The sequence below is a fragment of the Engystomops pustulosus genome, chromosome 4 (genome assembly GCF_040894005.1).
Source record: "Engystomops pustulosus chromosome 4, aEngPut4.maternal, whole genome shotgun sequence".
In the NCBI taxonomy this organism is placed as follows: Eukaryota; Metazoa; Chordata; class Amphibia; order Anura; family Leptodactylidae; genus Engystomops; species Engystomops pustulosus.
Genome location: NC_092414.1, coordinates 24,530,681 through 24,558,558, shown reverse-complemented (window position 1 = coordinate 24,558,558; position 27,878 = coordinate 24,530,681). Strand labels below are relative to the sequence as shown.

The 27,878-nt window shown below is 41.9% G+C and overlaps 1 protein-coding gene across 5 annotated transcripts in view; it reads left to right on the top strand.

The window, feature by feature from the left end:
- The window catches only part of GRIA1 (glutamate ionotropic receptor AMPA type subunit 1), a 178,204-nt gene that overhangs the window by 124,445 nt on the left and 25,881 nt on the right, over positions 1-27,878 (top strand). For all 5 annotated transcript variants that reach the window (XM_072145540.1, XM_072145539.1, XM_072145537.1 and 2 more), the window contains exons 7-12: positions 631-798; positions 949-1,053; positions 8,315-8,425; positions 12,254-12,460; positions 15,472-15,842; positions 24,617-24,815. In XM_072145540.1, the coding sequence (XP_072001641.1) occupies positions 631-798; positions 949-1,053; positions 8,315-8,425; positions 12,254-12,460; positions 15,472-15,842; positions 24,617-24,815 (1,161 nt within the window). The remainder of the gene's footprint in view (positions 1-630; positions 799-948; positions 1,054-8,314; positions 8,426-12,253; positions 12,461-15,471; positions 15,843-24,616; positions 24,816-27,878) is intronic.

Sequence of the window (27,878 nt, the reverse complement as noted above, 5' to 3'; positions counted from 1 at the left end):
GCAGATGTATGGAAACTGAAGAACACATTGCAGATGTTTCCGTACATCTTCTAACTTATCAGAAGACATGAGTACAGAAAGGTGTTCTTCACAATAGTATGTGAAGAACAATATGTGTGAAGATTCTTCACACATATTGTTCTTTACATACTTTTGTGAAGAACACCGTTCGGCACTAATGTCTTCTGATAAGTTAGTAGATGTACGGAAACATCTGCAATGTGTTCTTCACTGTGTTCTTCACTTAAATGATCCTGTGTTCACTGTGTTCTTCACTGTTCTTCACTGTGTTTCCTTAAGTGAAAGCTCGTTATCGAGCAGACAAAATACTCGTCCGAGCAACGAGCCGTTTCGAGTACACTAATGCTCGAACGAGCATCAAGCTCGGACTAGTATACTCGCTCATCTCTAATCAAGACGTTACAAAAAGTTGATACGTTTGTGCTTTTAATAAGTTTGTTAAGTTTCTGCTTTGTGCTTTTAAGGACAACATTGTAGGTCGTTAAATTTTTAGGGTTGTACACCAAATTCGAGCTAAGTTATAGGTGGACACATCTTTAGAAATGTTGATGTACTCGGAATGTATTTGCTGTGTTATAAATGGTCTTTATTACTCTTTTGTCACTATAGTACACCTCCGCGCTGACCTATGATGGAGTACGAGTGATGTATGAAGCCTTTCAGAATCTCAGGAAACAAAGGATAGACATTTCAAGACGTGGTAATGCTGGAGATTGCTTGGCCAACCCTGCTGTTCCCTGGGGGCAAGGAATAGACATCCAGAGAGCGCTACAACAGGTAAGTACATAAAATATCAGGTGCACTCAAGATTGTGCTGTCATTATGAATCCGTCTGTTGGTGGACATCTACCCAATAGTTATATTAATATATTTCATTGAATATCTTTGCTTATCAGTTCATGGTATCATTTTTTATCTTTCCATTAGGTTCGACTAGAAGGACTGTCCGGAAATGTTCAGTTTAATGAAAAGGGACGACGGACAAACTACACCCTCCACGTATTAGAGTTAAAGCATAAAGACATCCGACAGGTAAGTATATAAAGGGTGGGATAAGAGTGGCACCAGGGCTGAATCTACAGTCACTTAGCTTGTATATGCCCCCATCAAAGGATTTACTGATGATAGACTGTCCAAACTTACATGCTTGTTCTATTTCACAGCGAATGGCACCGTTTTTCTTATGTTATGGAACAGCCAAATTATATTTTATAAAAATATGGAAATGAGTCGGAGGGGCTACGGTCTACGGCATTGGAGCGCCTCTTGGCTCTACCATCCACTGATCTATGCATGCCCCAATCTCTTAATTTTTAGGCTGATGCCACCAGCCGATTGCCAATCGTTGGACAGGACCAGCCTAAAATTAAGAGTGGGGGGTGGGGTCACCGGACCGACTAACTCATTTCCATATTTTCTTAAAAGCATCCGGCCTTTCCATTACATAAAAAAAAGTGATACCCACTTTGAGAAAGAACAAGCATGTAAGTTTGGGCAGTCTACCATTATTAAATCTGATGTTAGATGTAGAAGTATTTAAATACTTATTCATCTTTCACAAGTATCTCAGTATCTAGTGATATTCATCAATTGTGATCCTTGTTCTTAAAGACCATTACTTTGTGTACCACCATTACTGTAGACTTTGACCCCCTTCTGCCTCACTCTAATATACTATAACCTCCTCTAAAAACCACTTGTGCCCCTCCTATACACCATGACCCCTTGTACCTCACTCCTATCCATTTTGGCACCCCTCTGACCCCACACCTAAAAACCATTAAAAGAAATCTACCATCACACATTGATCCAGGCACTGTGACTGTGGTAATCATCTTATGTTTGTTATCCATGGCTTCCTTCCTTCTAACATCAACTTTTCAAATTATGCTAATGTGCCAGAGCCAGCTACACTGTTTCATCCTCCCCCATCTGCTCCCTCAGTACTTCCCCCTCCCTCTGCCTGATGTAGTCTTACAGCTGCAGATGGAGTCTCGGTACAAAGGACAAGGGGAGACGTGATCCTTGCACATTGTAATAGCCTTTGAATCTGCAGCACAAAGGGGCTCTGGTAACAACACCAAGAGCCCAGGATTATTAGCATCATTTTAAAAGAATAAATATAAGAAGATGACCACAGTCATGGTGCCTGGATCTAATAGTAACTGTCCCTGGTTTATCATGATGGATTTTGATGCTAGATTTCCTTTAAAGTAAACCTACCATGAGGAATCTACTATCAGACGTAGATGTGATGTTAGATTCCTCCTGTCCCTGCCCTAATCTGTAACTTATTAATCCTAGAACCTAACTTGTTAAAAATTTTATTTTATTAATATGTAAATTACCTGCAGAGGCTTCTTGGGCGTGTACTAGCCTGGCCAGGCACTGGGAGCCAAGGCTACTCCACGCCCCAGTAGCCTCTGAAGTTCATTTACCTAATACTAAAATAAAGTTTTTAACACCTCTTCGTACATCCTCTCCTCACTCCGCATGACCTGTGCATGCGCTATAAAGCGAGTCTGGGCTTTGGAATTGAAGCAGAGTCCATTGAACAAATAATTCGATTTTAATTCTCATTAATGGGTGGCAGTAAATAACACAAATCGGAACCCAGTTAACTCTAGTAAACATGATATAAATATAGCCATAGCCATTGCCTATACTACACATCTTCAGGCATGAGCTCTCCATGGTGCTGAATACTGGGGATTCCCTACTAATCATCTGACTATACTTATTGGATGACGGATGAACCTCAGATCCAACCAGCCAACTAATATGTATGTGTCCACCTGAGATACGCCTCCACCAGTTGAGTTTGGCAGTGACTTATTCCTCTCTTTCTATGGAGAACACATGCATACTTGGCTAAGCACTCATTGGAAAAGGGGTGCTGGTGGGAACCCTGTACATAGGTGTCCTTCTCATGAGTATGCCAGTCAAACATTTGTATCTTTTGTATAAGGGACTGGGAAGCAGTGTTTTTACTTTTCCCTACAATGATGCTGTCACCCCAAGTCACAAGTTCTCCCATTCGATTGAGTCCTTGTCTCATGTCAACAGGGGCTGTATTTAAGGAGTTGTATGAAAACATTGACCCCCTCAATCACAGCAAGATGTACTGACAGGGCTGGCGCCAGCACTGGGCATTCCTGGGCAAGTGCTTGGGCCCAGGGCTGATTGGGGGGGGGGGGTCATATAAGGCTGTACATAAGGAATCCATGGGGGCGAGGGTGATTTATATAAAATAACCACGAGGGGGCCGTATATAAAATAACCATAAAGGGGCTGTTTGAGGTGAAAAACTAGGGAATATTTTAGGGAACAGGAGTTTCTGAATTTTTAATGCCACCACATGTGCCTACTGACACCTGGAGCCAACCCTGTGTACTGAGTTGGGAGTGGTGGACTATGTGATCTGGGGTGGAAAATTTATGGCATGGTAGTGTAAAGACACTGCATCTAAGTCCCTCATAGCAATTGAATTATGTAACCCTCGGAGCATATGAAAAGGAGGAAAAAAGATTGGTAATATCACTTTTTTCTAGCCTGGATCATAACCCCTTTTATTCAAAGTCATGGTGGGGCCTAGAGATAAAAAAAAATTCCAACTAGTCAACATTAGGTAAAGCGCCAAGTATAAGGTCTTCTCAAAACCACCAAGGCAGGAGGAAGTCAACAGTCAACAGGTATACTATAATATGGCCCCTCACAAAAACCACAGAAATGGGTATGCTTCCAGCTAAAAAAAAAAAAACTGTAGAATCTTCACCTCGGATTAAAGATTCCACAAATTATCCACTCTGAGTTAATTAACATTTTAATGAGAGTCATGCAAGTTGTTCATTAGAGGAAAGCAGAAGCGTGATTTAATGAGTGGGGAAGTCCAAAGACGGGGAACGAAGATACTCGGAGCCGTCTCTGCTCTTTGTGTTTAAAGGAACCAAAAAAAAACTCCTCCAAAGTCATATGCAAAAAAGCCGAGTACAGTCATATTTCGCATGAGAAGAGTCCGGTTTAGAGGCTGCATGTAGATGGTCACCATTGTCACCTATAAACATGCTTGTATCATCAAAGATAAGAATCTCACCTTTCAGATTACATCAGGCTTGTGATTCTGTGAGATACAGAACCAGATAAAAATCCAATTCTGCCCGTTATTCAACTCTCTGTATTTCTGGTTCTGTACACCGCTGAACCATAGCTATGTTGCTAAGGTGGTCATCACCTAACTGGGGTCCTAAATTCTTCCTTGGAAGAATTGGACTGGGAATAGGAGAATGGGACTTAGAAACCCCTACTGTTGCAATAAACATTAGAAAACAGTTTACTTTCAGAAGTAGCAGTAGGTCAAGTAACTAAGGCTATAGAGCAATATGCAGCTGCCAGGGTTACAGTGTTCTCCTTCTGCAACAGTTTTACTACATTCAGAGAAGATGCCAATGGAGAAAATTACTGGAGAAAATTACTTTTCACTGAGTTCAGCTGGTATACATACGATGTTTGGGCTCATTCACAGGAACGTAATGGGGCCAGTATCCAGCCGCAAATATATTGATCCTCATTGATGCCTATGGTGCCCGGTCACTGCGCAGTGAGCACACGGAAAAAAATAGGTCATGTCGTATATTTCGCCATGTTATGGCGCCGGCCCTGCGCCCTCCTCTCCTGCATGTTGACGTGTGCTCACCTGGCTGTAGGCCGGGCAAGCACGTGGTTGTCTGACTGTACCCTTATAGAGGAGATGTTGTATCTTGCCTAACCATGGTCAGATTTATGTCCACTGAAAGTAAACATAGAAGCTTTCTATAGAATGACAGCAAGCAGAGATCTAGAAAAAATTTGAATTACACTTAAGGAAGTGTATTGGAAAATTTTATAACTTTTTATAATGCAAACAATAACATTAATTTGCTGAAATGGGAATATCACTTTAAGGTTGAACCCTGTGAGCGGCTGACATAGTACTGTGATGGGGATGAGGAAAATATATTGGGACCCTTCTAGCTTAACTCATTACAGGGCTCATGAGTCTTGTGTGTACGGATTTCATATTTTAAAACCTTGCTAATTGCTGCCATTACTAGATCATTGACCCAGTCCACGTGTATACGGTTTTACACGGACCCTTTGCTGCTGGCGTCCACCATGTGAAATCCTGATCTCTGAATACACAAATGAAACAGTTCAATGACAAAGTCACCTCTGCTCCTTCTATGGCTCATGCAACATCAAACAGAATTAGCCAGTAACGTTCACACGAGGGGCGGCCGGTTATTCTACACCGAGGAATAGTTCAAAGGGCCTGTTTTTCCATTGCCTCATAAGTCGAGGTTCTGTCCCCTAAGGTTTCCATCTCTGAACACTACGGGCTCTGGCTGTGTGTCACCTGTACTTTGTTCTCTGTGACATTGCTCAGTTGCTCCGAAACTGGACGGCTCCGAGGGTCGAGAGTCAACATCTCCGTATAGCGAAGGCTAACAGAAAGTGATTGGAAGCTGCGCTCACAATAAGGCTTTCACATTCTGTTAGAGTCATCCGTCCGGGTGCCTTCACTTACAGCTGCGGCACCAGGGTGCCAATATCCAGAGCCCCCTGTGTCCTCTAGTGCCACAACCTTCTTACACCACATATTTTATTTCAATATTTTAGGACTGCATTTTATGGTCATTTTCTAGCTGTAAGATGTGAAAGACATCCATTGATAGTTTTGATGTCACATTTTTGGCCAAAGAATTATAGATTTTTAAAGTAGAGAGAATTTAGCATAGTCACATATTGTATCTATGTAATATCATTAAGGTGATTGAATGGTGGAATGTACAAGAAGTAATATGGATTTGTCATAGTTAAAGGGGGTTGTCAGGTCCCCCGGACTCGACTCCGAACTTTATTACTATTACACAACGTAGTATGTATTCGTTATAGTTAAAGGGGGTTGTCTCTAACAATATCAATGTCATCAAGAGGATCTTCCACTTTGAGACCCTTTTATGAATGAGAGCAGAGACTCTCTCCTCATATGGAAGTAAGCTGACCTACGGCTACTGTGATCCATGTTGGACTGGCATACTATAGGCCTGAGGAGGCCACCTTATGTTTATAATGGACTTATCGATGTAATTGATTGGAACGGTTTATTAGATCAAGATTAGTGTTGAGCAGACCTGAACTGTAAAGTTCGAGTCCATACCAAACGTTGCGTGTTCAGGTCCCCTGGACTAGACACGGGACTTCAATAGACTAAAGGGGCCTACAATGAACTGTGTATTCCGTTCTCTAAAACAATGTAATAGTCGGGTTGTACATCCGGTTGTACATCATGTTCTTATGCTGCAAAGTGGAAAGTTTATTCTGGATTTTATGTGCTGTAGTAATGAACCATGGAAAAGCTTGTTTCTCAGTTTCCTCAAGGGCTGTGATACCCTTAGGGAAGCAAAATCCCAAGGTAGCTCTGATCAGGACCTCAATCTTTATCCTCAATCTTGCCACCACAGATGCATTCATTGCTCTAAATGACTAGAAGCAGAAGGTATATAGCTGTCTCCTTGCCTGCTATATTTTCTGACATTGTCCACCAAAATAATGGTTCTAGCAGAATATCTATGAGAGACAGTTGTATGCTCTAAATAAGTCATAGAATATCAGCTTAGGACGGTCCGACACGCCATATAGGTGTGACCGCAATCTCCATAACATGGGGGCCAACCCTACACTGCACTGATGAGTGACAAGTACCCTACAACAGCTGTCGTCTGCATTCAGTCATTGAAAATAGATGTTCTTTTGGCCTGTAGAAGATATAATCCCATTGTCCTATCAAGTGGCAAGTGTCTCTGAAACTTCAACCCCTTCCTGGCACTTCAGTGTTCCAAATTGTTAATTCCTTTGCTCAGGGACATTGTTGGCTGATATTGCAAGGCTCTTTGGTCTCATTGCAGGATTTTTAAGGAACTGTACAACGAGATTCAGGTATTTTAAACTAAAAACAAACTTTGGGTGCTCCCTCCCCTCCCCAGCTAGAGAGCCGGTGAAGTCATCTGGCCCTCGGCAATTTCGGTGCCCACTTGGTCGTCCAGAATTGCAAAAGAGTCTGGTAACACCATCGAGTCTCTGGCTGGGGAGACGAGGGCGGAAGCGAGAAATAAGCATACACGGAGCTGTTCATAATTAGCCGATGAAGGAGCATCCCCAGGAATTTTGGGCATGCCCTAGAGAGCCCCCCAGGGCTTTTTTAAAAAAACAAGGACACAAGGATCTAAAACAAGACTAGATCTTGACCAAGGAGGAACTCAACAAGATGTGAGTGTGTTTAGTTTAAAATACCTTCATCTTGTGGAGTGTAGTTGCAAAGAGTTTGTATGTTATTTCCGTGTTTGCGGGGGTTTCCTCTGGGTCCTCCAGTTTCCTCCCACACTCCAAAACATACTGATTAGATTGTGAGCACCATTGGGGACAGGGACCAATTTGGCAAGTTCTATGCAGCGCTGTGTAATCTGTGTGCGCTATATAAATAAAGGAATTATTATATTGTACTGAGTATATTGTTGAATTACCTAATATTTTGCCCCCCACACTTGCACACACATTACAAAAAACTTGAGGCAATATGGCCAGCCCCTTTAATCTGTAATGCACGCTCTGAATTCCATCTTGCTAACCGATATGTCAAATTACATAAAAGTCTATGGAGATGGGAGAGGGAGAAGTGAGTCTCAGCAGCTAGGTCTCCACACTGAGTCTCAGAGTCTCTTTCTGCTAGAAAATGATCCACATAGTGCACAAAGTACACACTTTAAATCATGACTCTATCTTAAAGGGGTTGATCACAGTGTGACTCTTGTAAAAAAAAAAAAAAAAAAAAAAACCTAAGGAATATAATTAAATCAACCAAAATGAGATCCGCATCAATGAAACTTGATAGACCAAAGTCCTTGTAAATCCGAGTTCCATTATAAACAGCGTGGGGTCTCTACAAGATTATCCCCGAAATATGAGTTCTCACTCTTGTTAATGGCCCCTGACAGTCGGAGCGGCTGCCGCATACCGACGCTTTTAAATCCTCTTGCAAAAGACGCCCACACTCAAAACTCTGCGGCGAACCAAGTGGGAAACACTGATTTATTACCCAGTGCCATAAATGTCAAAGTTTTTGCTTTGTCTCCCCTTAGTCTAACCTGCTGCGGAACTTCTATGTGTTGTTGTTAGTAGATGTAATTGCAAGCTTAATGGCCCAGAACTATAGAAAGGAGACATTCACAGAAATTATGTTTCCTTTCCTAATTACCAGATTGCAACGTGGAATGAAGATGATAAACTAATCCCTCTCGCTACGGATGCCCAGGCTGGAAATGAATCTATAGGAGTGCAGAACAGGACGTATATTGTCACCACCATCTTGGTAGGTAGCATTTCATCTTATATGACCAATATTTAAGGGTTTTTATTGTTAATACCATCGAATAAACTGGTAAAAGCATCTACTGTCCCTCTTGAGGGACCTGGTAATAAGTATTTCATTCCCCTATAGCACCTCTACTGGAGAAGTTAAGTATTACACAGTTCCTGTTAAAAATCAATGGGTCATCTATACAATGCATGGACTTATTGGGTCCTCCACTGCGAGGAATGATCTTTATAGCCTCCAAAATCATTAAGGAGGCCAGAGAAACCCTTTTAATTCCTAATAGGTCCCCAGAGCCAAATCAGGATTTGGTATGGAAAAGAAAAAAAAAATCTTGCATTTTACAACCCTTGTATAGTGGCTGTGACTGGTATTGCAGCTCAATTACATTCAAGTGAATTGTGCTGTCCTGGGATTCCAGACACAGACCTTTGTTTTGGGGGGAAATATGTAGGCACTTTTAATCAATCTCTGCTTGGTGTAGAATTGGGGACAGTAGGGCATTGTTTACCCAATGTTTAACCCTCTGCTCCCTGCTGTTAAAGAGGAATATATAGAAAGTATAAATAGTGAATAATATATCTTATTTGATTCTCTCTGTGCCCTGGTTCAGTTCGGTGTTTGTTTTTTAAAAATCCGTCCACCCATTCAAAAGATATGGACCAATGAAGGTCAGATGGGAATTGGTCCATAATAGACAAATAGGAAGGTATATACATAGAGACACACCCCCAGTGGGAATAAAGTAACCGCCTACTTGGCAAGTTACCACATATAATTCACATATACACTTTTGTCCATATCTTCTGAACGGGTGGATGGATTTTAAAAAAACAAACATAAAATTATTCAGGGGAGCGGCAGCCATCACAAAGTATATCATTCAGAATTTTGTAGTTGGTGACAGGTCCTATTTAAATGATGTGTCTTATAGACCATATATTTTAATAGTAAAAGCTTTCCGAACATGAACCACTACTAGAGACATCGTACAGTGCATACAGATAAAGGCGCGAGAAGATAGCATCACTCAGCCAGTATAGATTACTGTGACCACATGCCCAGAGATACTGACACTTACTGATATCTGCAGATGATTTATGTCCTCTGACAACGAGGTAATGACAACAGAAAGCTCAAGGGATTGGGTTTTTTCCCAAAGTAAAAAAGATGAGCACAAAAATAAAGTCAGCAACTTTTACAAAAAGTACAACTTTTGCAAAAAGTAACAAAATTTGATGGCCGGGAATAGCTTACAGTTCTGATGTATTAGGATAAAATGCTTGGCTGTCACCTGAAAACCTCAGAGGCAGAGATGATATGACTGCAACTAATAACTAGGGTCAGTGTATCTGAAGAAATGGAGACAATTGTCCGTAATACATGATACAACACACAATACAGAACGATGAAAAATAACAATGCACCAACTTGTCATGGAGCACTCACATCACAACTGTCTACATGAAGTGTCGGTATCATTTTATATTACGATTTTTTTTTTTTGCCCCTTCTCATATAGGATCTTTGAGTTCAGTGGCCAATGACAAACAGAAGGTCCCTTATCCAAAATAAACCCACTTACACCATTAATGACACTGATGTCTTCTAATGATCCCGACTGGATGGTGTCCTGCGCCAAACCCATTTTTGGTTCCTGCCACCAGCCATAAGACTAACAGGTCTTCCCACTTTTCCCCTCCTTTAAAAAACAGTCTCATTACAAAGGCCCCCATTGCAAAACGTGCAATCACTTACAACCCAACATGTGCCATACTGGTGTCTTCATATAAGGCTTTACCAAGGGCTGACCTTAGGCTGGATGGTGTCCTGCGTCTAATCTGCTTTTGGTTCAGCGATAAGAAAAAAAAAATACCCCCACTGTACCCCTACTTTACAAATATCTACAACAATCTCATTACAAAGGTCCCCAATATAAAATGTGCAATCACTTCTAAGCCCACATGTTCCATACACTGGTGTCTTCTTATAAGCCTACATTTACATGACTGTGTGCTTGCTCGGCCATAGCCCAGACAAGCACACGTTGGTGCACTGGACCTCACCCCTACCCTCTCCATAGGAAACAGCACTGGCCAGTCCGAAACATGGGGAAAGATAGAGCATGCTCTATCCCCGTGTATGGTACGGTGCTATACTTGTGTGGCACTGTACCAGTGCCAGGTCACCATAGGGGTCTACGGGGACGTCAATCCGGCCACAAACTTGCCGCAAGATATACGTCACCACAACGGTCATGTGAATGCGGCCTAAGGCCCTTTACTAAGGGCTGACCTTCAACTTGAATGTGTCCTTTGCCTAATCCGGTTTAGGTTCCCCCACAGGGATGAATCTAAACTCTATGCTGCCTGAGGCGAGCACCTGATGCTGCCCCCCATCTTGCTGCAGGTAGTGCTGCCTGAGACAAGCGTCTCAACGCGCCTCAGTGGCTTAACTCGCCCATGTCCCCCTCTCTACCAGTGATTAAAAAAACAGGACTTTCCAAAGGCCCCCGCTTTGCCCCACCTTTCCAAATGCCCACAACAATCTCACTACAAAGTTCACACACTCCCTGCAAAACAGTGCAGACAAATAGGCGCTAGTAAGACTCATATACATCTAGTAGTGCCGCCACAACTACTATCTTTAGGGATATCTTGTCCCCAACTCTATTTCATACTGATTCCCAGAATATAACCTGTATTTTCTATATTGGTGGTTTCGAGGACCTCAAAAGGAGGACAAGGCCAAGCCAGCGCCCTGTTCAACCACATTGGCTGCACAACGCCAGGGCTGGCTATGCCCTCAGACACTAAAGGCCAGATACCACAAGAACTCCCTATAAATATCTCATTTCCTAGTATCGTATTTTTCGGGCTATAAGGCGCACAAAAAATCCTTCGATTTTCTCAGAAATCAAAGATGCGCCTTATAGTCCAGTGCACCTTATATATGAACCATACTTTCAGACAACAGCTGCCTTGAACTGTGCACAGGTCTGCCCCCTGCAGGTCATTCATCCTTATAATCAGGTGTGCCTTATATATGAACCTAGATGTTTTAGCAGGCATTTATTGATGGTGCGCCTTATAATCAGGTGCGCCTTATAGTCCGATAAAAACGGTACATAAAAAGTTGCATAAGATAATCCTTGAAAACGGGCATTGCCTCACTTCTAAGTATTCAGGGATGAAGGAAGGTGTCTTACATGAAAAACATTATATGGCTATGTTTTTATTGCCTCTTAATTGTATCAAACTTAAAGGGGTATTCTCGTCTCGGCATTCACATTCAGTTTCATTAATCTTCCATATATAAACATTTCTTCAATTGGATGTTATTAAAAAAAATGTTTCTGTGTGAAGATAATTTCCCATAAACATAGCCATATTGTCCCTTAGAAACGAGATAGCTTCCTCGGTTACGACCACGTCACATTTTGGCAGCAGTGGCCAGATATGTACTGTTGAGCCTTGCCTGACCTCCTGGCTTCAGCAATCATTACCACAGGATGGCTGTGGGACGTGCAGTAATTCTCAGATATTTCATATACAAAAACTTTTTGTTTATTTGTGCAATCCCTTCAGCAGAGGTGGCCGTATCCGAGGAAGCCATCTTGTTTCTAAGAGACCATATCACTACATTTATGGAAAATTATCTTCACACAGGAACATTTTTTTTAATAACATCTAATTGAAGAAATGTTTATTAATGGCAGATTAATCAAACTGAATGTGAATGCCCAGACGAGAATACCCCTTTAAGTGAATTGACAAAGTTTTGGAACTAATGAAAAATTTTTGACATTTTTTTTCTTGCCATTAGGAAGCACCATACGTGATGTACAAAAAGAACGCAGACGAATTTGAGGGCAACGATAAGTTTGAGGGTTACTGCGTGGAACTGGCCCAAGAAGTTGCCAAGCATGTGGGATTCAAGTACAAACTAGAGATTGTAAAGGATGGAAAGTATGGCGCACGTGATTCAGACATGAAAGCATGGAACGGGATGGTGGGGGAGCTGGTGTATGGGGTATGTCTTTAATGTTACCCTATTACATTTATACATTTCTGTTACATAGGGGTCTGGTCATACAAGCTTTGGTTTTGGGTCTTATTATGGTTCCAAGTAAACTACTGGTTAGCAAAGCTCTCTACACACCAATAGATCTGATCTGCAATACCAAACACAGCCATGGACGGAAGTGGCGCTGTTTCTTAATGCCCTTATGATCTGTGTCCAGCCATGGTTTGAGGTGGTATAGTTGTCTAAAAAAAAGGTTGTCCCAATTTTTGTCTCAAATTTACATTTTTGTCCCAGTAGGAAATAAATAACTTGTCAAAATGAAAGTTTATATCGTTCACAACTATTTTGTTAATATATCAGACCACAAACACCTTGGGGATCATTTACTAAGGGTCCTCGGACCGCATTTTCGTCTGGTTTCCTGACGATTTCCATGTTGTGCTGCATTTAACAGGGGTTTTCGGCGCACGCAATTAGATTTTGGCGCATCAGCACTGGCTTTCACTCGACAAATCAGGGGGTGGGCCGTCGGACGATCCGCCGGATTTCGGGCAACGCGCGGGATTTGACATCGCAAATTGTGCCGCAGGACAAGCACTCACATACACCGGAAAGAAGTAGGTGAACTCCAGTGGACCTGAGTGGGGAAGCGACACATGCAGGATCTCGGGCGCACAATGTTGGTGAATCGCGCCGGACTTCATCTTCATCGGAACGTCCGGTTCGGGGATAGCGACAGAATCGGGTAAGTAAATGCACTACCATTTCGCCCTTGACTTTTTAATTAGATTTTGTAAAAGTTTGGATGTCGTTGTGACGACGACATTGTTTGTAGTCTGTTGCCGTGAGAACACAGAAGCTATGGACACATTTTAATATTTTTCAAAAAGTTGCCTATTTTTTTGATTCTAGTTCCTTTAGTTGTAGTTGTAAAGGAAGAACTTCCTTTATACATGTACTTAAAATCACCTAATGAGATTTCCCATCTTTTTTCCTCACAGATAATGTAAAAATTTCATTACTTGATAATCTTCGGCTCAGTAGACGTCTCATTTCCCTCCCTTATGTACGCCGTTTAAGCCGTACCGTGACTGCCGGTATAGAAATGTAAAGTCGACTTTCATTAGATTTAATTAGATACCAGAGCGCCACATTCTGTCTTCCCATTGCTGTCACTGGAGGCAAATTTCTGGAATGACAAAAATTCAAAAAAGCGGCGGTACCCGGGGCACGTATGTATATAGCTCGTTGGGGCATCCCTACAGCAGGGAACGGGTTAAATTAAAGGAAATTTCTCCAAATCCCCTACAGCTTTTTCTAGTGTGTCGATTCCCAAAAGGAGACCATAAGGGGAAAGGGAAACTTGATGCTTTATTTATTAATTGCGTTTACATAACCAATTGGAGTTTATACAGCGCTGTCTGACTGATTTCTATCTCTCCATCCAAAGTCTGCTCATCCCCCCCTCCTGTCCTACATTTTTTTTCTCTTCTACCCCTCCTACGGCTATGGACATGTTGTTTCTTTACTTCCCTCGATGGGAGCTGGTAACCATGGCAACCTCACTATGGTGCCTGTGTTGCGGCCTGCAGCCATTTTGGTAACCTTTCGTATTCTCACATGCTCTGTCTCAGTGGGTGCAGGATTTCAGCACTCATCTGACAGTGAGCCTAAAGGAGACTTCGGCTTTTTGCCCTGTACCCCCCCCCCCCCCTTCCCCACGATGCCCTGTGGTGTACAGATACAAAACCCTTTAATGAATCACATTATTATATACAATTAATTGTACATGCCCTTTAATGCTGTCTACATGGATCCTATTACAGTAAATTCATGTATTCCGGCACGAGGAGCGGCAAGAGATTTTAGCTACAAATTATAATTGTGAAGAAAGTTCTTGCCATGGTTTTGAGGTAAAACTTCAAAAAAATTTGGATTTCTTGAAGAGCAATAAGCTTTTACTTAAGTATATGTTACTCAACGTAACCTAGAATAAGCCTCTACCCTAAACTCCACCACCTTTATGAAATCAGTTCCCATGACTCCATGTAAACAGCTTAATTGGTGGAGTCAAGGTCATCCATATCATAAGGTCCAAACACAACCATAATGAAGACCTCAGTTTGTTACCAATTCCCTGAGATTGAGATTATCCCACTGACATCCCCTTTAAAATTTACATTGTTCATTAAAATATCGGACCATCTCCCATGACTCCATGTAAACAGCTTAATTGGTGGAGCCAAGGTCATCCATGTCATAATGTCCAACCATAATGAAGACCTCAGTTTGTTACCAATTCCCTGATTTGACTTATATAGATAAGGGCCCAGCAGAGGATTGAGATTATCCCACTGACATCCCCTTTAAAATTTACATTGTTCATGAAAACATGGGACCATCTCCCATGACTCCATGTAAACAGCTTAATTGGTGGAGCCAAGGTCATCCATGTCATAATGTCCAAAGTCAACTATAATGAAGACCTCAGTTTGTTACCAATTCCCTGATTTGACTTATATAGATAAGGTCCCACTGATTTTCCCTTTAAAATGTATATAGTTCATGACAACATTTCTATAATTCTCAAAATAAAAGTAGCCACTACTTCTGAATATTTGCTGGCTATAAAGTGAGAATCGGTGACCTAGATGCCCAGGGACATCCAAGCCAACCAGTGTAATATTTTACCAACATTTTTTGTAAAGTAAAATGTATGAGATCTGACAAACGATCACATTTTTGATACCCTGATGGGTAATCCAGTGATATCTGTGCTATAATGCCATCTCTATTCTTTGTACTCCACTGTATACACTTTTCTACTGGGTTTATTGCCTGTGAGAGATAACATATGCATAATGCAGTATCTGCGGGGGTGGTACATAATACAAGCATTAGTACCACCCCCTCGGGGTTTAAATAGAAAAAAACTAAGAAAAAACCTCTGAATAATTCATGGAAATTTCCTAATCTTATTTTATCACACGTTCATTATTTTCATCCTCCTTCCACAGAGAGCTGACCTTGCAGTGGCACCTTTGACTATTACCCTGGTCCGTGAAGAAGTTATTGACTTTTCCAAGCCCTTCATGAGTTTGGGGATATCTATTATGATCAAAAAGCCTCAAAAATCCAAACCTGGTGTGTTCTCCTTTCTGGATCCTCTGGCATATGAAATATGGATGTGCATAGTCTTCGCCTACATTGGAGTTAGTGTGGTCCTCTTTTTGGTCAGTCGATTCAGCCCATACGAATGGCACAATGAAGAGTTTGAAGAGGGAAGAGACCCACCCAACACGGATCATTCGAATGAATTTGGAATATTTAATAGCCTCTGGTTCTCTTTGGGAGCGTTTATGCAACAAGGGTGTGATATTTCCCCCAGGTGAGTCTGAAATATCTGTTGTAACAACTGAACGTGATTGAATCTTGTAGTCTGTTACCATGTAAACATATACAACTCCATAGGGGCTGGATAGACAAAATTTAAAATCTACGGCTGGGGCACAGGACAATGTGCTACAGACGTAGCTATAGGAGGAGACATCACCATGTAGATCTGGTCTGTAGACATGGGAAAATATGCAAAGTTTTCCATGATGGGATAAGGAAATCACGCCTCTTTTAGCTTACCTTGAAAGGCAGCTCCATTGACATTAAGCATGACCTTCAGGAAGCCTTATTACATGATCGGGATTAAAACCAAACCAGTATATCTATTTCAGAAGGAACAGACTCCCAACTGCCGACAGCATTGTTTCGACCTGTTTGGGTCTCCTCAGTACAGCGTAGGGCACTGGTTTGGCTGAGTGAGAGGCTTTTGACTAGGGTCGGAAAGTAAAAGTTCTCCTTATAGAGACTGCCATTTAAAACCACCATGTCGGCATGTGGAGTCTTATAGCCATTGACGCTCCACTATGGGGATTCTGGGAAAATATGCAAAGTTTTTGGTGATAGAATGAGGAAAATCACGCCTCTTTTAGCTACCTTGTAAAGCAGCTCCCTTGACATCATGCATGACCTTCTGGAAGCCTTATGAGATGGCTTCCTGTCAAACTATGTCAATGATATTTTATAGAGTTTGGATGCAGTCAAATGATTAAGAACATGAAACAGAATGGCAGCAATTGCAGATAGACAAAGTCAGGGGGTAAGATAAAGATTTGAGCAATTCAACCATCAGGAACCCTTCTGAAATATGATGTCAAACCCAAAGGTAGTGTAGAAGTAGAGGTCCCACCTATTGTAGGCCTTGGTGCCTAAGGCTCCTGTAGAACATAAGGAAACACCAGTATTATAAACGGTGCAATATAGGTGGGGGGCCCTGAATATTTGGTATTTGGCAGATTCATAGCATTCCTTTCTTTATCTATCCCAAAACGAAAAAAGTCTGCAGCCTGTAACATAATTAGACCCATGGAGTGAACATTGATTCTTCTCGACTCATAAAGCAGCTTTACTGTGTTTTTCTGTTGAAGATTTTGTACCATTTAGGTCGTCTTTTAAGGCGAGACAATCATGAAATATAAGTGTCTGCGGTGCAGGAAATCTTCCATTAGACTTTACTTTGGCGCAGCCGTGCAGACGAATGACACCATAATGCTGTTTTTACTTCCATTGTTCCTGTCATTGTTAATAATTCCATTTTTCCGGAACTGGAGGCTTTAAAAGCTTTTCTATTTGTTATTTTAATGAGGTGACTCTTCTCACGAAAAAAACTGTGGTTACATTGGGGCAGTGTTCTGCTGCCTGTCAAGTCTGCAGGTCTTTGGATGTATCCAACAATTGTTTAAAAACCTAGGATTTTGTGGTACAGAGTTAAAGGAGTTATTCCAACAAAACACCTGTTCTCTATCCAAGGTTTAAAGGGGTTGACCACTTTCCCTCATGTTTTATATACTGTGTGTGTAAGTGTGTGGGGGTCAGGATGTAAGGTAAGTTACCAATATACATCTAGTAATAGTTCTGCTTCGCTTTCTTGACATGTAAAGTGAAGCCTCCTGTCTTTTACCTCATCAGCCAGAGATTCCTGTTAATAAAATGGCCGCCGATGGAGGATCATGTGATCTCTATATGTCCATGAGCAATCGTCCTGACAGGACCTTTTGATAGTATCTATGAATATAAGATCAGGGTCCTGGCAGGGCGACTGTTCATGGATAGATAGACCCTCCATAGACCACATGACCCTCCATCTGTGGCCATTTTATCATCAGAATTGTCAGGCACTGGTCCATATGGACCGTTGGTTAAGTGTTCCTAAATCACACTTTACCAAGTCTCTATGTGCCCGCTTTCTAAAAAGAATAAAACCTTCATCTGGTCTGATGAGATGCATCAGACCCATCTCTTGTGCTCCCTGTGATTCGTAGTCGCATAGTGAAGCCGGAGCTGTGCTCCCCAGCTTCATTGTGCAAGCGCCATAACTACGGTACATGCGCACTGAATCCAGGCTGTAATAGTCAGCTTCACTATAACAGCAGAGGTGCGGGGAGCACCGGACTCAGGTAAGTATCAACTTTTTTTTATAGTGGGCACATAAGGACTTGGTAAAAGCCAATTTTGGATATTAAACCACCGGTCCATAAGGACATGTGGGTGGTTTAGTGTCCCAAGCCGGCCTCACAGGTCCTCTTTAAAATCACATAAGGAAAAGTTGGATCCAGCTCACCTCCAGCCCCGTTGTAAAGTGGAAAAGGCACAGCACCAGCCCTGCTGTGAAGGCAGACACAGTACAAAAAATATTCCAATGGTCCAGCCAATCTCCAAAACAACTTCAAGTTCATTGGATCAAATTCTTATAAATCCACAGTGCAATCCCAGTAACCACCAACGCGTTTCAAACAGCTAAGCCATTCTTAATCATGGTCTAACAATGATTAAGAACGGTTTAGCCGTTTGAAACGCGTTGGTGATTACTGGGATTGCACTGTGGATTTATAGGAATTTGATCCAATGAACTTGAAGTTGTTTCGGAGATTTGCTGGACCATTGGAATATTGTTTGTCCTCTTTAAAGTCACCCTGAAGATGGGTCACAAATATCTGGAGTGCCCTTTGAAGCCATATTTGTATCCTCTGCCCAGGTGATTCTTGTAAAAAATAGGAGAAGACTTGGAATCAGAGAAGAGTGAAGGGAAATCACCAAGTAGGTGGGTCCATAGCTGCATGGACTTACAGTGTGTTTTCCAGTCCTGTCTGCACCAGGAGCGTAGCTTTAAGGGGACCGTGGAGCCCAAGAGATTTAGGGAGCTTATAAGGAGGCCGCTATAAACCACACATCATAGAATGGGGCCACGTATAGATTTGGCACTAGGATCATGCAGTTGGGATGTCACTCTGATGTATACAGTGGGGTGGGCACTATTTGAAGGACATTGTGTGACTCGTGTAGTGACTTATGTAGGCACCTTGGCTGGCACTTTATAAGGGCGATAAGGCGGACACATATAGGAGTTATCTGGTTGGTGGAAGTTTCATTATTACTCTTGCAGGAAGGCAAATATAGTCATCATAAAGGTGATGTAGTACAACAGTGGGCGATCACAATACTGTCCAACAACCATGACTTGGGTTCTGATTAGGTTCCATTTCAAACATTACAGTAAGGAGCTCCATACCTTGTTTGCATCAAAAGGGCGTTGGCCCAAAGTATAATTTGTAGCCAAGTATTTTAATTTTTTTTTTCCACTTGCATACAAATTCAACTTAAGAACAAACCTACAGACCCTATCTTGTACGTAACAAGGGGACTTCCTGTAACTGGTTTGTAATATCCTATGTATCATTTCTGCCTGCTGGGAGGCCAAATGGAGAATAAGTGGCTACCAGATTCAGCCCGTTATCTGCGAAGCAAAATATATGTATACAGTAGGGGAAAAAATTGTTTTTTAAACAAATTATGGTGGAAAATAAGTACTTGGTCAATAACAACATTTTATTTCCATACTTTGTTATATTTCCTGTGTTGGCAATGATAGAGGTCAGACATTTTTTGTAAATCTTCACAAGTTTGGCACACACTGTTGCTGGTATGTTGGCTGATGCAGATCTCCTCTAGAGCAGTGATGTTTTGGGGGCAACACAACACAAACTGTCAACTCTCTCCGAAGGTTTTTTATGGAGTTGAGATCTGGAGACTGGCTGGGCCACTCCAGAACCTTGAAATGCTTCTTAAGAAGCCTCTCCTTCATTGCCCTGGTGGTGTGCTCGGGATCATTGTCATTTTGAAAGAACCAGGCACGTTTCATCTTCCATGCTCTTGCTGATGGAAGGAAGTTTGCTCTCAAAATCTCCTGATACATGGCCCCATGTTTATTCTTTCATGTACAAGGATCAGTCGTTCTGGTACCCTTGCAGAGAAACAGCCCCTCGTCATGATGTTGTTACCCCCATGCTTCACGGTAGGTCTGCTGTCCTTTGGATGCAACTCAACATTCACTCTTCTCCAGTGGCGTAACTTGAAGCTGATGGGCCCCAGTGCAAAGTCTGTGCCAGGCCCCCTGACTATAATGTATGGTTTAAAGTACTAGTCTTCTCATATTGGAAAGTGACACCTTATGGGACCCCTAAACCTCCTGGGCCCGGGTGTGATCGCACCCTCTGCACCCGCTCAAGTTACGACCCTGCTCTTCTCTAAACGCGACGAATTGTGTTTCTACCAAACAGGTCTACTTTGGTTTCATCTGACCATATGACATTCTCACAATACTCTTCTGGAACATCCAAATGCTTTCTAGCAAACTTCAGATAGGCCTGGATACGTACTGGCTTATGCAGGGGGACATGCCTGGCGGCGTAGTGCGTTACTGACAGTAGCCTTTGTTACATTGGTCCCAGCTTTCTTCAAGTCATTCAGTAGCTCTCACCATGTGTTTCTTGGATTTTTGCTCACCGTTCTTGTCATAATTTTGACCCCACCGAGTGAGATCTTGCGTGGAGCCCCTGATGGAGGGAGATTATCAGTGGTCGTGCATGTCTTCCATTGTCTAATGATTGCTCCCACAGTTGGTGAACAGGTGTCTTTTAGACTGATAACAAGTTCAAACTGGAGCCATTACTAAAGGTACTGAGTGGAGGATAGAGGAGCCTCTTCAAAAAGAAGTTACAGGTCTGTGAGAGCCAGGAATCTTGATTGTTTGTAGGTGACCAAAAACTGATTTTCCACCATAATTTGCAAAAAAATTCTTTAAAAAAATTGATCTTTATTTTTCTTCTTTTTTTTCTTTCTTTTTGCAACTTTTTTTGGCGCATTGAAATTGGGGAGAACTCATGGCTGACTGATTTTTTTTCCCTACTGTATAAAGGGCAGTCCCATGAAATGTAGTAGCCTGCTTTCACTTCCCTGACGTGTTGGGAGCGGGGGTCACCATGACATCACATGACCTAAAGAAATGAATCTTTACAAAATTCCTAAGAGAACTACACTAGGGTAACACTGATTAAACTATGTAGAATACAATTTTATTACTGGAGTCTTTGAGTATTTAATGTGTTGTGGCGTGAGACTATTGTTCATTTCGATGCGTTTTTGCTACCGTGAGATAATCTAGGTCATCAGAAGGAGAAGTTCTTCTTAATATCGTACACAGTAATTGCATCTCATATACTGGAACTTGGAAGAATTCTTCGGTGGCCACATTCTCATCAGAACAAAATGTTGCGGCATTAACGCCGCCTTATAATTCATTATAATTATTTGGAGAGCGCTGGCAAAAACGGCGGCTTCTCGAGCTCCCACAGAGGCCACTAATAATGTTTGTGTGAGTACCCTGGTAAAATGCACACAGTGTCTCCCCCGACAGCCCGATACTCAATACATACCCTGCGGGGTACATTAAGTACTTCCATAGACTCTGTCTAAATTGTTTTAAAAAGCATTGGAGTCCCTCTCCGCGCACAAATTCACAGGGCTCCGCTGTAGACAAAGACTCTCCACAGCGTGGATATAGCATATCCCGTAAACCTACATGCATAAACATGCATGGCGAACCCTGTCAGCGCGCCTTATCCCTGCACTAAGGGGCACGGTGTTAATTAAATTTCAGCCGGCTGAAGAGAATCTAACTCTCAGACATCGCCGGAGCCGCAGGCCTTCTGGATTTTATGTATTTCTAAAGGTCACCTCCTGATGAGGGATTTGGTGTTGGAATTGAGTTAGACAGTTGTGGAAAATAGGGAAGAAATCAGTCATACCTCAAAGTAAATAAATTCATGCTGGCACCTTGCGTAGTCATTTAGATGTTTTTAGACTCCATATGGAATTGGATCAATTTTTGTTACTGCATGTAACATGGCATAGTTATAGGGGCTATAGTAGCTGGCGATACTGATGTTACAGATCAAATGCATCCTGATATTTATAATTCAGTCAGTATTGCCTCATTCAGTTGTCTTTAGGCTACTTTTACACGGCCATGAACTTCCCCGGACTGGATTCTAGGCAAGCAATGGGCCGAGTGGAGAAGGGAGGGGGAGTGTGTGCTCCTCACAACTCCCCTCTCCATTGAAAGACAAGTGGGCCAGCTCTGTCGTGGCGCAGTAAGGCACCAAGTGCTCAACGCACCGTGATTGTGCCTTAGACCTCAATGGGGGATTAAAGGGTTATCCCCTATGTGCAAGATAGGGAATGACAAGGCCATTGTCTAGGGCCAAATTGTTGGACCCCCACAAAATCACAAGAACGGGACACCCAACAATTCGACGGAGATCCCAGTCTCGCTAAAGGGTGAAGCGGCATGATGAGGTACCCCCATTTATTGTTTATGTGTGATATCCGAGGACTGTGCTGTGGTGGAGCTTTATGGTGGATTGAGTTATAAACAAACAGCTTTGTCTACAGTGTAGTAGCCATGTTACAGTACTGCAGTTTAACTCACATTCAATGTACTCAATCACATCCACGTTGCATTTAGTTAGTTTCAAGGTTAGAAGCTATGAAAACAGATGGTCCGTGGAAGTTCTGATTGCAGGACCTCCACCAACCTGAAACTGATGACCTGTCCAACATCCAACTGATGACCTTTGCTGACATTCAACTGATGGCCAGTCCTGACATTCAAATGATGACCTATCCCTACATCCAACTGATGACCTATTCTGACATTCAACTGATGACCTAGCCTGACATACGGGAAAACCCTTTTTAAATACACAAGAGAGAATTTACCAAGATCTAGAGCTTCAAGGACCTGACATAGAATCAGAATTGTGCTATAATCATAATCTTGCCACATAGTCAATGCACAAGACAATTGTCCTGACGGTATGCTGACCAACATAACTGTTGATACTAATACCCTAAGTCATTGGACCCGGATCATCTTTGATCGTTGAACTTGGTTGAAGATCTTTTTTGAAAAAAATTTACGTTACCAATTGCTTACATCCCTTATTTAGAAGTTCTGAACCAAAAATTCATCCTTTACATTCCCGTTGCTTCGATCTTTTCCTACACGTCTTCTATAAAAATCTTCATATTGATTCCCTTTGGCGCGACCTTTGTACCTAATATCCTACAACAGATAATCCGATTTTTATCATTTTTTGCCAAATCCAGAATATCATCATGACGAAAGACAATTAGAGAACCTTCAGTTCCTTTCTTAAAGAACTTTCCGTCTGAATCTACTTCATCTGTCTTCTTCTTCCATTTAAATGTCACTGTTGTTGGGGAAACACAATTATCTTTAGAAGGATCGGGAGGTGATAGTTAAAATGTCAAGTACTGTAGTTAAATGATATATCGTTGGATCAAACCAAGTTAATTAAAGGTGATCGAAAAATGACTCTTTTTCACTTATTTTAATCTCCATTTATCTCTCCTAATTATTTATGATCCTGTGACATTATCACGGTCCGACGTGGTGGTCCAAAGTAGGTGGGACATTTCAGGTCATCCATTCTGCATAATGAATAGTGTTCACCTTATCATATGGCATTTTTACCATGTATGAAGATTTCTAATTAAATTACAAAGTATTTTGTATGATTACAACTGATCTGTAACAGTTGAGGGCAGGTGTAGGTGGGTAAGTCAGAGCAGAAGGATGATCTCTGGTTGGGCACAAAGAGAGGTCTCATACAAGTAGAGGAATAAGCATGAAGGGGTTGTCACATCCAAAAATACACTTTTCCTAAAGTTTTTATATGCCTACCAACAATCTATGAAAAGATTAAGTTTGCCTACTGAAGCTCCTCCTGGCTCAAACCCAAGAAGCTGAAATATTAAATGTTGTTTTGGAAGGTTCTCTCATCAGAACATTGGTGGTCATTTAGAGGCATATTTATGTTTCAGCAAAGGGGAGGAACCAAAAAGTCTTATTTGACCCAACAAAAGAAGGAGCACTGCACATCTTCTGGCACCACACTTGGGCCACAATAGTGCTGTCCAGTGTCCACAACTTGTGTCTCCACCTTGTGTGTAGCTACACCTCCAGTGTCTAATCTGCTGAGGGGAGTTGGTGACATACTGCTGAGGGGAGTTTTAGGCATAAACTTTGAAAAATTGGGTACCCAGCAAAGATTTTTGAAAAACAATACCTCATGTGTATGCCCAGCTTGGGTATGTACATGGTTCAAATCCAGCTAAGGTTTCTCATTTTCCATGGATTTCCACCAGGAACTGTGGTTTCTTCCCATTTTAAATATCAGACTTTGGGGCTCATTTACTAAGGGTTCAACTTGCGTTTTTCCACAGGGTTTCATGAATTTTTCTGATTTGCGCCGAATTGCTCCGGGATTTTGGCACACGCGATCGTATTGTGGCGCATCGGCGCCAGCTTTCACGTAACAGAAATGGGGAGGGGTGGCCGTCGGAAAACCCGACGGATTCAGAAAAAACGCTGAATTTAAAAAAAAATGGTGTCGCAAAAATAGCACTCACAAGCACCGAGACGGAGGAAGTGAATTCCGGCGGACTTCAGCACAGCAGCGATACCTAGTGGACATCGGGCGCACGACCTTAGTAAATCCCAGCAGAACCGGAATCAGCGTCGGAGAACGCGCCGATGGATCACGACTGGACCAGGTAAGTAAATCTGCCCCTTTGTGTCTGAAAGATGAAGGATAGATAGATAGATAGATAGAATTTGTTCAGAATACAAGCATGTCTTCCAATAACTCCCTAAACATATACTTACCTTGTGGCTTCTCCCTGCAGGTCTCTCTCAGGTCGCATCGTTGGTGGCGTCTGGTGGTTCTTCACGCTCATCATCATCTCATCTTACACAGCAAACCTAGCGGCCTTTTTGACGGTTGAGAGAATGGTGTCACCTATCGAGAGTGCCGACGATTTGGCCAAGCAAACAGAGATAGCATATGGGACACTGGATTCCGGGTCCACTAAAGAATTTTTTAAGGTTAGAAGGTTTCTTTTACTGCCCCACTTTTTTAATTGTCATGTGATGCAACATATTTCTATTGGAATCTATTTTGCTGATACTCTGACTGCCTGTAGTCACCACTAGAGGGCGCATAGTACCTTATTGCATACAGATATATATTCAAGTGAGTCTGATAATAGAAATTGATCATAGAAATTGTGACAGACATTTATCAGGGCTTGTACACCCGTTTTCTGGCTTACAACCCCTGAAAGTATCACAGTTCCTTGAAAAGCACAAGGAATTGTGATTATTTTTGCCTTTACACCACCTCCATGTCAAGTGGGGATGGAGGGGCTTGAAGAGGGCCATGGGCCATGACGAAGTGCCACCTGTTATGATTTACAACCAGTCAAGGGCTTGATGAAGAATCGTAGGCCAGCACAGCCGGCCCTCGAAACATCAAGAGGCCTTCTGATGTATTCGGCATGTCGGAGAAGCGAGGCTTATATCATATTCCATTACATAATGACTGGCATATAAAATATATCCCCCTGTATGTCTATTTGGAGTGAGCTATTTCCAGAGGCAGCCAGTAGCAGATATGGTATTGTCCTCACACTGCCGTTCTGTGAAAACTCTGCATTGAACTGCTCCATTCACCCTCCAAAAGACTTTGGGTAAAAGCTGTGGCAGGCTTCTCATTGGATACTACAGCAGTGGCTCAGAGCAGAGGGGAGGGGGGGGGGGGGGTGTCGAGCACTCTAAAGCAGATATTTCAATACACAGTTCTGTGAGGATATGCCTTTAGTACACCAAGTCCAGCTGCAATCCTGGAATATAAATCAATATTTCACATTCCTGTTGCTATTAACAGAATATACAAAAATATGATTACACTTCCATTACCTAACACTATGACTATTCATAGATTTCCTAGCGTTCCTAGCGTTGAATTTGGGAATAATATAGCGGTGGACTATGGATACTCACTAAAGGTCATCATAGCGTAACACACAGCACAATTTCCTTCCCTGCTGTGTGTGCACTATTTTTGGATTTAGTGCTTCTTACGTCTTTGTCTCTTCATAAAGCAGCGTCGGTGCTACCAAGGCATTCTGCGTCCTGACCCCGTTCCTCATACAGATGTTTGCTTTGAGGCTGAAGTGAACAAATTAAACCCATTCATTCCCGAGAAGTAGCTGGGTTGTGCTGAGAATTAGCATTGTAAATTTGCTAGTGTTTACTTTTCTTGCATTTCCATAACCCATCATAAAACTGTGATCTTCCTCGTCATCATTAAGCCTTACTTATCAAAAGCTGCATCTGGTCTCCCTGCCATAAAAGCCGACACAAAAGAGCCATTTTCACAACTTGTCTCATGCTAGCGAGCCATCAAAGTATTTTGTACCTAATTTGTATTTCAAGCCTTGTGTTTTCTGCTGGAAGCAGCATTTGTGTAAACGCAAGATATTCTCATGCTGTCTCGGGTTTTAATGAGATGTTAAAATTTACGAGTGGCCACCTCAAAATCTTCTTCTTCGGCAATATCTCCCACTCGTGTCATAAAATGTTGATTTTCCTCTTATGGTTGAATAGATCCTCTTTGTGCCTCTTCTGTTTACTTAGAGATCTATAATTGCTGTGTTTAAAAAGATTTTGGAGCCTTCTAATTTTGATGAGGTGTTAAACTTTACCAGTGCCCACCTCACAAACTTCTTCTTCTGCCTGGCAGAATCTCCCCAAACTTCCACAAATTGTGGCATAGTCCTCTTCTTTATTGTTCCGATTAATTAGAGATCTAAAAAAATTGCCGTCTTTGAAAAGTTGTGGAAGTAAGATTGCTCGGCAGATAGCTCGGTTTTTTTGAGGTGTTACACTTTACAACTGGCCACCTCACAAACTTCTTCTTCTGCCTGGCAAAATCTCTGCAAACTTCCTCAAATTGTGGCATAGTCTTCTTCTTTATTGTTCCGATTAATTAGAGATCTAAAAAAATTGCCGTCTTTGAAAAGTTGTGGACGTAAGTGTGCTCAGCAGAGAGCCTGGTTTTTATGAGGTGTTAAATTTTACAAGTGGCCACCTCAAAATCTTCTTCTTCGGCTTAACGACGTCTCCCACTCTCCTCATAAAATGTTGATTTTCCTCATACAGTTGAATAAGTCCTCTTTTTGCTCTTTCTGTTTACCTAGAGATCCATAATTACTGTGTTCAAAAAGATTTTGGTGCCTTCTGATTTTGATGAGGTGTTAAACTTTACAACTGGCCGCCTCACAAACCTCTTCTTCTGCCTGGCAGAATCTCCCCAAACTTCCACAAATTGTGGCATAGTCCTCTTCTTTATTGTTCTGATTAATTAGAGATCTATAAAAATTGCCATCTTTGAAAAGTTGTTGATGTAAGTGTGCTCGGCAGATAGCTCGGTTTTTATGAGGTGTTAAACTTTACAACTGGCCACCTCACAAACTTCTTCTTCTGCCTGGCAAAATCTCTGCAAACTTCCTCAAATTGTGGCATAGTCTTCTTCTTTATTGTTCCGATTAATTAGAGATCTAAAAAAATTGCCGTCTTTGAAAAGTTGTGGACGTAAGGGTTCTCGGCAGAGAGCCTGGTTTTTATGAGGTGTTAAATTTTACAAGTGGCCACCTCAAAATCTTCTTCTTCGGCTTAACAACGTCTCCCACTCGCGTCATAAAATGTTGATTTTCCTCATACAGTTGAATAGGTCCTCTTTTTGCCCTTTCTGTTTACCTACAGATCTATAATTACTGTGTTCAAAAAGATTTTGGTGCCTTCTGATTTTGATGAGGTATTAAACTTTACAACTGGCCGCCTCACAAACCTCTTCTTCTGCCTGGCAGAAGCTCGGTTTCTCTGAGGTGTTAAATTTTACAAGTGGCCACCTCAAAATCTTCTTCTTCGGCTTAACAATATCTCCCACTCTCCTCATAAAATGTTGATTTTCCTCATATTGTTGAATTAGTCCTCATTTTGGCCCTTTTGTTTACTTAGAGATCTAAGTGTTCAAAAAGATTTTGGTGTCTTCTGATTTTGATGAGATGTTAAACTTTACAAGTGGGCGCCTCACGAACTTCTTCT